General features: G+C 45.8%; 1 protein-coding gene across 1 annotated transcript in view; it reads left to right on the forward strand.

The window, feature by feature from the left end:
- The window catches only part of LOC308331601 (uncharacterized protein), a gene marked incomplete at both ends in the record, with an annotated part of 13,594 nt that extends 6,658 nt beyond the window's left edge, over positions 1 to 6,936 (forward strand). Inside the window, 5 exons of the mRNA XM_080787086.1 lie at positions 89 to 418; positions 2,424 to 2,512; positions 3,237 to 3,387; positions 4,000 to 4,106; positions 6,039 to 6,936. Of these exons, the coding sequence (XP_080643212.1) occupies positions 89 to 418; positions 2,424 to 2,512; positions 3,237 to 3,387; positions 4,000 to 4,106; positions 6,039 to 6,936 (1,575 nt within the window). The remainder of the gene's footprint in view (positions 1 to 88; positions 419 to 2,423; positions 2,513 to 3,236; positions 3,388 to 3,999; positions 4,107 to 6,038) is intronic.
- Positions 6,937 to 9,269: the final 2,333 nt, after the last annotated feature.

Below are 9,269 nucleotides of genomic sequence, written 5' to 3' on the forward strand. Positions count from 1 at the left end.
GGTCTTTACTTAGTCACAAAACTATACAACAGATTTGTGAATGAATGAGGCCCGATATCTCTCTCTCTCTCTCTCTCTCTCTCTGCAGGCATCCAGTTCCTGCAGCATGTTGACCCTCGACCTCGTCGCGGAGGAAGAAGACGGGACGGGGCGGGAGTCGCCGTGGGAGAACCGCTTCCGGGTGGACCTGGAGGAGGTGGGCCGGGGAGGCGGAGTCTGGGGGGGCTACTATGGCGACGTGGGGGTCATAGGGCGCCGGCGGGCGGGCACCGACGTGTCGAAGCTCCGCGTGGCCGCAGGCAGAGAGGTCAGGGTGAAGACGAGCAGTCTGCCCCGGGGCAGTGAGAGGTCCTGGGGTCCCAAACACCCGGCGGGGTCCCCTCATCTGCACAGGACCCAGCACATGCACCAGGGACAGGTAGTTGCATTTGTTATCAGTATTGTTGTTATTGTCATGACAGAGGGTCTGTTTTCGACCATGAGAACCATCCATAATAACCTCAAACCTTCCAGAACACGTGAAGTTTGTTACACAACCCTGGGGTTCTGGTTTACACAACCCCTGAAGGGAGAGGTACAGTACATTATTTTAAAAAGAGGAATAAAGTAGTGAAAACAGACAATTTACAAGCTCACAAACCGTCACAACGTGACTCCTCTCTTTTTTAGATTGTTTTAATTAAAGTTGCCAGAACTCGGGGTCAGTGCTACTACCAGCTCTTGAGCACGGCCCAAATTAGGTTCTGAGAACATTATCTGAAACTAAGTCGTACTCGTAACACATGACACAAATAAGATTAACTTAGTAATTCTTGTATATAAATAGTCATTAGATGTTCACCTCTCAGATGGCAGTGGTAGAAGAAACACTATCATGCCTAAAGCCCAGCCCAAACTGCAAGAGTTTTAACATCTTTGACCATATGGAAATGTAGTTGCATCACACTCTAGGATAAACTTATAAGATTCTTGTCAAAAGGCTCATGGAGAGTCACTGACACCGCTGCTTGTACATTGGCCTCGCACAGGTGTGGGAGGCTATATAAGTAGAACTAGCTGCACTCATTCCCTGATGCATGCTCAGAACACAGTGGCCAAACCAAGTCCTCTGCCTCTCTGCCTTTCCTTTATGGCCAGCCTGACCGGTGGCCTAGCCTGTTCCCCACATTTTCAGTCACTATACTGTTTCCCGAGAGACAATCTTTCAATTCTTGTCTCTATAATTGTAAAATGCTCACACTGCAAGATTTTGAAAACAACGTTAGACACATATAGGCCTACTAGAGGATTTTATAATGATTATCGTGCCTGGCTGAGCAATACAGGACCTCACCTCACGTGTAATCTCATCACATGTGGAAGCAGATTGTAAACGATGCAGGCGATTCAACGGTGGCAAAATCCATGGTTGTGATTATGTCTTGGAAGACACGTTGTATAGATAAGACATGCGTTCTTACCAAATGCTACTTGCCACAAGCCTCAGCTGTCCAACATGCACAGTTCAAAGATTCAATCTTGAGTCTCCTGATTAAGATTGGATCTCCAACGAACTTGGACCGGTCGTCATGGTCAACTCTTCTCATCCACTGAACATCTGTCTCCTTGGAGTTGTTTCTCTCGGACAGTAGTGACGTGTTCAGACAAATGCATTTCATCAAACACGTTTGAAGATCATCGAAGCGGCCCTGAATATCTGTGAGCAAATCAGGACGCTTAAGATTGGATCTTTGACGGCATAATCTTGCCGGATAATCGCTCCAGATGAGGGTTAAACCGGGAGCAATCGGGGAGATTCTGGGTCAGGGAGGAATGGATTTGGGGCATTCCCAACCCCAAATCTCCCCAATTATCCTACTGTGTGCTGTGTTAACCCTCTCATACCCCTGTCTCAACCTGGTTCTAAACCTTTTTTGGGCTATAGTCTACTCTGGACGACTAGTACTACTGAATATCTAGAACAAGGACGACACTGTACACGCTCACAGTGCGACACGTTGTAAGCTTGTACAGTAGGTCAGCAATGTCCGGATTCACAATTTTAAGCGTGTAACAGTCTATATTTAATTTTAAGCTTTTGCACTGAAAATATTATTTAAGCGTGTAACAGTCTTTTGCACTGAAAATAATATTTAAGCGTGTAACAGTCTATATTTAATTTAGCTCGTAGCACGCCACTCGGTGGCGCGCTATGAGCTTGTAGTTCTGCTATTTTTCAATAGCTAAATTATAACATAATGTTTAAAACACCAAAAGTGTTCCCGCCCAAAATGGGCTAAACATATTTTTCATACATTTAACAATAAATCTATATTATAATTGTTATACATTTGAAAACATTTGACCATGGACCACCTGTAATTTTGCCATGGACCAGTGGTTGAGAAACAGTGACGTGTATTATGGTGTGTTGTTGTCCTCAGGGTCAGCCCAGAACTCCTCAGCCAGGGAAGAGAGCCAGTGTTCAGGGTAGAAGTCGATGTTCCTCCATGGATGGAGTTCTTTCCTGCAGGTAAGAAATATAAAACAAAGCACTACTACTTGTGGTGCACAGGCCTTTTTTCTTTTTTTTTACCTGACTCACTCGACCCATTTATGAGAGACCTACCAAGCCCATCCGACCTGAAAAAAAGGTGTTTTAATCAAAGATCAATGAACACAAGCCAAACTATTCGGTCAGGGGTGTCCTGCCTGTCCAACCCCCAATACAAGAACCTGCCCCACTCACGCCTTGTGAGCCGACTCGTGCATCACTATCGTCTCTGGTATGCTCCACTGGTTTTATATTGTATACCTTTTCCTAACTCCTGGTCTCTGCACCTCACCCATCGCTGTAGTTGAAGACTTAAGAATCTTTTTCCAAACGCACATTTTTATGTGCGCCTTGGTCACATATAGCGTTGCCATGCAGGGTCTTTTTACATCATAATATCGCAATTTGAAGGTAATGCATTGTGCCAGTTCCTCTGTATTCCAAATCTGCATATTCTGCATATTCTCCTAGTCAACCCTAGTCAATCGACAACTGGATAAGTGGTTAGATTAGAGTGCATAAACATTTAACATTTAATCCGGCATATATCTTAACTCATTTGAGGCCACCATTGACTCTGACGCCAGTGCCAACTGGCTCTGTGGACAGAGCTTTTGCATTTATAGTATTCATTCTGGATTAATTAATTCTCGTTATCTATCTATTATCTATATCTAAACACGCACCGCAATGTTTCCTCCAGACCAGTGCTGCGTCCAGCCCAGCGACGCGGCCCAACTGAGGAGCAGGCTGGAGGTCAGCAGCCTGATGGTCAGCCTGCTGGTCAGCTACACAACCTCATCGCTCAGAAGATGCAGAGAGCTCAGGAACTGCTGGAGGAGATGAGACTACAGGTAACGGACGGTGTATGGATGGCTACGACAGCACAGAAACCTTGTATGATCTCTGTATTTCAGCTTTTCTTTCTTTTCTTTTTCTTCCTAAAATGAATGCCGTACTTTGTCATGTACAATGTGCAATTGTGAAAATAATCAATCTACTATCGAATTAATGAATTAATGAATTAATTAAATATTTATTTATTTTCGTGTCATGCCACTTTGGCCCATCCCATATGGGATTATATGACACTTTTCACAGAGTACATTGATTACAACTGACACTACAGTCCTTCCTGTTCATACATATTTGTACATTATTCGAACAAAAAAGAGCTATTTTTGCTACTTTTGAAAGAAATAGAAAATTAAGTGAAAGTGAAGCTTGTGACATTGGACCCACCGGAGTCTGGAACACAGGTTATTTTTCCCATTTCATAAGTTAACGGTTTTAAACATAAAAGATGTTCACAGCAATTTGATGGATGGTTTATTCATTCTTTGATTGGTGAACCACCACCAGAGTGTATTATTTTGAACACAAATATTTATGGAACAGCAGCATAGCGGGTATGAGGGCCGATGCAACAGCAGGGCAGGGCTCATGTTTTCTCACATCAAACACAGGAGCTCCAGAAGGCTGAGAGAGGAAGAGGAGGGGAGCATCCCTATCCAAGAGGAGTGGACTCCCCGCGTCTCCATCACCTGCGTGCGTCCGACTCTTCTCACTCCAGGTAGAAACACACACACTGCTTCCTCATCTCAATGTGTACATGCCATTTAGTGTCCGGGTATCTCAGTGTTGTCAGATTGGGCTATTTTAAAACTTATTGTGCGGAAAAAATAGCCTTGGGCGGGCACATCAAATTTGGGCTGGTTTTTAACATGTACTGTAGGCGGGTTATTTATGTCCTAGGCGGGTGCACAACATTAAGCCTGGTATGAGTAGTTTCCTTCAATGCTGGGACTGAGGCTAGGTTTCTATCTACTGCTCAGAGCTCAGATCCTGTCTAAATAAAACCCGCCTACCGTATCACACACAACCATGCAGTGTTTCTGTATCCGCTGAAGAAAGGACCGGGGCACTGGGCATTTATTTCACCCAATAACAGCTCTAGCATAGTAGGATGGGCGGGGGGTGGCCTCTCTCGTCCAGTTACGGGTGTGCCCGGCGCGGTCGTATTGGGAGGAGTCACCTATTTTGATATCAAATCAACACGGGAGGTCGTCAGGAGGAAGACAGCAGGTGTTGTTGTTTTTGCTTGTCGTTTTGATTTTCAAAGTACCAGTAGTATATTCCGTTTCAAAGTTGTAATGCAGAAGGCATGGGGAAATGCCTCTAAGGCGGCTGTTGGGGAGATTTGATTCATCCATGTATTAGCCAGCTAACCTGGCTCGCAGTGACTGTATATATAGTTCTAAGTTCGTTTTATTTAACAAAATAACAAAAAAGGGAGTAAAAAAAAGAATAAATGACATTGATTCGATTAATTCTGCATAAGGGTAATATAACTTCGATGTAACCATATTGCAGTTGTGTGTGTGTGTGTGTGTGTGTGTGTGTGTGTGTGTGTGTGTGTGTGTGTGTGTGTGTGTGTGTGTGTGTGTGTGTGTGTGTGTGTGTGTGTGTGTGTGTGTGTGTGTGTGTGTGTGTGTGTGTGTGTGTGTGTGTGTGTGTGTGTGTGTGTGTGCCTGCGTGCTGAGCGCTCAACCCGCCGTGGGGAGAGAGAGAGAGAGATATGTTTTAAAGATGTTGGATTCATGCTGCTATTTTTGGTTGCCTGACGGACTGTTCATTTATTTTCTGTACTCTGTGGTTAGTTTCTTTATCTATGTTATCTTTGGTTATTTGTTGGAGATATGAAGCTGTGTATGCTTACAGTTACACACTATACAGTGTTTTCTGTTATTATGCAATGGTTTTGCGCTGTTATATGGGTTTGGCCAATTTGGGCTGTTTTTTATTGAATTGGGCGGGTTTTAAGTTGTGCTTGGGCTGGAAACTGTCATTCTGATCTGGCAACCCTGATCTCAGTCAGTACTCTCCTTCGAAACGCAAGGTTCTGTGTTTGGCACAGACGAGACAACACCACGTACGAGTAGCAGGCCTTGGGTCACTACTATGTTGTGTGGTAAGTACCAGTGAGCTGATCGTATAGGTGTTGCACTCCACCTCAGCAATCCATCTAACAGGGGTCTTAACGCATTGAAAATGGAGTAGACACAATCATTCTCGGTTATAATACATCAATAGCGATTATAATCCGCTCCGACTGATTTATAATCTGAATACCGTTAATCAGAAGCACTTGTCAGTTACGTTTACACATTCCTGACATACACACAGAGGACAATACTGATATCTTCTTATATGACAATTGTAACGTGATGTTGAACTTAATATTCTTGAAAATGTTGTTATACTTTGTGACTTGTCTTTCTTTGTTTACACTTAGACTAGAGACCTTCTGTCAAGAGTAACATACCATGAAAACAAGCATTTCACTTTCCCCAAAGTACCTGGACTATTTATTTCCTCCCAGTGAAGAAACGGATAAAGACGATGGACAATATTTTACTTCTGTCATCCCCAGGTAGCGGAACAGCCCAACAAGCTCTACATTACCGTCAGCTAAAGTAAGCTCAAAATGATTGTCTGTCCTCAGGTCCCCTGGCTCTCCTAGAAGTAGGAGCAGCGATTCTCCACGTCTACGAGGAAAAGACTCCCCCCGACAACGAGGACGAGAGTCCCCTCGCTCCAGGGCCAAGAAGAACCGATCCAAAGGAAACGAGTCGCAGAAGTCAACAGAGTCTCCTCGAGTCCTGAAAGTCACAGCTTCCCCTCGGTCGACCTGCGCCAAGAGCGCCGCCCCGCCCGGCGATCCGGAGCGACCGATGGACTCCTGTCTTCCTCCCGACCGGCTAGACGGCGACTCACCTAAAGTGTCCAAGTCCTCCGAGTCGTGTCAGAAAGCGGCGTCTTCTCCTTGTGGGAGCAGCGACTCGGAGTCTCCTCCCCTCCTGCAGAGGAGCTTTCCGGCGTTGCAGAGTCGTAGAAACTTTCCCAGTCTCTCCAAGTCGTTCGACTTGCCCCATCCCGGGAGCCCCGCGTCTCCCATCTCCAAGACCTCCCTGAAGGATCTCCTCAGGCAGAGGAGCTTCGACTCGTCGTCCCCGCGTTCCACGCTTCCCTCCTCCTCCTCCTCCTCCTCCTCCCGGCCCTGCCAGCTTTCCGAGGAGGAGGAGTCCGAGGTGGAGAGGAGGCGGGCAGAGGCGGAGCACCTCCTGGAGGAGGCGGTGATGTCGTGGCGGGAGGCGCAGGAGGTTCTCCAGGAGGTGAGGGACCTGCAGAGCCGGACGCTGCGGCGACAGCGCCGGCAGACCTACGACAAGACCATGTCGTCGTCGCCCACCACCCCGCCGCCGTCAGCGGAGACGGACATCGGCTTGCCCATGGCGACCGCGGGAGGGGCGGATGGCGAGGAGGAGGAGGAGGAGATGGAAGAGGAGGACCCGTCCATTTTGCTAACATCACCGGAAGACGACCAATCAGAGATGGCATGATTAGCATTTTTCTCCAAGGCAGATTATTGAATTTTGTTTTTACGGGTTTTACCGGTAAGACGTTTTTAAGCTGACATTTTTTTTAAGCTTTTTCAAACGTACGTTTTTTTCAATCTTTCTTTTAAACGTACAGTTTTTAAGTATACTTTACCCTCAGGCTGTGATGATAAAATATAATGACTTGAGAGCATTTGTCTCAATGTAATCTTTAAAGGCTCTAAGATTTTATTCATCAGAGCGTTTACTGGAAAGCCTGGAAGTGCTGGAAATGTACAGAATTTTTAAACTTTTGCCATTTGCAAGGCAGGACTTTAATCCTCCATGCAAGTGATTGGCTCAGCTTTAGCCAATCAGATGAGCTTCCTCAGTCTCCGGGCTGAATGTCACAGTGCACTTGAAATGTTCTCCTCTCTGAACAAGTTTTAAGGAGGATAACCTCACATCCTTATGACATGATGTCACTTTGATTCTTTATCTCTTCTTTCTTTCTTTCTTTGTGTGCTTGGTGTTGAAGAAAGGAAACTATGAGAGAAAATGGTTTTATGAGAGAGAGAGAGAGAGAGAGAGGTGACAACAATGTTTACGTTGACATGGTGATGAAGCAATGAGGCCAGAAAGCAATTTTTGAGCACAAGTTTACTTTTTTCAAGTATGAAGTGGCTGGTTATTTATTTGTATACTGTATTTCTTCTTCTTCGTGGTGTGACATTCTGTGTTATTATTGTAAATACTATTTCTCACTGCAACGTTAACTGCTGTCGGTTCGAAACCTTGTGACAAACAAACACAACATACAACTCACATGACACCAACAGGGTTGTGGGTTATATGGTCCTATATGGTCCAGAGAAAAGTGTTGTTTTACGGAGAAAAGCACTAAACAAAGGCAGAGAGCTATGTATGTTACAGAGGAAAGTTACACAGTTACTTGAGCAAAGCACTAACACAAGCCAGCATGATGTTACAGAGCAAAGCACTTAACACAGCCAGTTACATGCTGCAGATTGAAGCACTAAAGGTAGTTGGATAGTCCAGTAGAAAAGCTGTTGTGAGTTCGGTTCGGTTGGGCTCCCTGAACCGCTGTCACAGCTCGCAGTGTGTTCCCCACTGCTGTTGCAGTGTGTGTAGGCCGGACTAAAGCCAGCAGCAGCACCGCTGGAAGTAGAACAGATGATTACATTTATACCTGGATATCGCAAGCCGCGGACACGCGCTGTGGGGAACCTTTGGCGGAGGTGTGTGGGGGGGGTTTCCCCTTTCTAGTGATAGGCTGTTGAATGAATGGTCACGAGATAGAGACTTCAGAGGTGTTGAATCCTCCTGGAAGTTGCACCGGCTGCTCCCACTGCGTTCACTGCTGACGGAAAAGCCTGGTCCGAATGAATGAGTCGCGCCTTTTAGCGATCGCCGTGGTGGCAAACGTCGGTCAGTAAAGACATCTTAGGTGTGGTGACTAAGTGACCACCGTCCGGAAGTTATGAGGCCGCCCGGATTGGCGTCGTTTTGTAGTTTTTGTATCACCAGATCCAAACGGACAAAGTTTGGTCGGTGGATGGTAGCATGTAGCCCCCTTAACACAGCCAAAGTTATATTACAGAGCAAGGCACTAACACAAACAGCAGTTTACAGTACATGTTCCAGAGCATGTCCACCGAAAGCGTTTTTTTGAGCGACGTAGAGCTTTGGATATCATGTCTCGCTTTACATAGCCTATACCTGTATGCACTGAGCGAGACGCCTCTGCTAAATGCACTCCCGACATGTATTGGTGGACGCTAAGAGCGCTGAAACACGATGCTCTGCACTAGGAAGAGGAGTGAGTGCTCCGGCTGGCAGCTCGAAAAATGCTTTCTGTGGAAAGGCTTCCAAACCCGAGTTCCAGATTAAAGCAATAACACTGCCAGAGTTACGTCAAGGTTAATTAAATAAGGTTAGGAAGCGGACTCCATGTTGCTCCCTGGAAGGAAAGAAACATGCGCAATTGAGACCAAGGAAGTTGAACGCGGAAGTGTTGGCTGCATATGGCCAATTGCGCATGTTTCTTTCCCTCCATGGAGCAACATGGAGTCCACCGTACGGTCTTCACTTCCTAACCTGATTTAATTAACCTTGAGTTACGTGTAACAGAGCAAAGCACCAACACAGGCAAAGATACAGCCAGTCAGATTGTTTGTACTGTCCGTTTACACGTTCGCCTGATTCAAAGGGTTCATTGATGTGCTGAGCGACTTTAAACCAAGGGCAGGATGCACAAAATGATCTTAACAACATGAACCTTAGCATCCCGAATCATGTCATGATAGGCAAACGTTCGGATGTAGATGGGCTACTTT

This window comes from Protomyctophum bolini, assembly GCF_963924005.1.
Source record: "Protomyctophum bolini genome assembly, chromosome: 17".
Lineage (NCBI taxonomy): Eukaryota > Metazoa > Chordata > Actinopteri > Myctophiformes > Myctophidae > Protomyctophum > Protomyctophum bolini.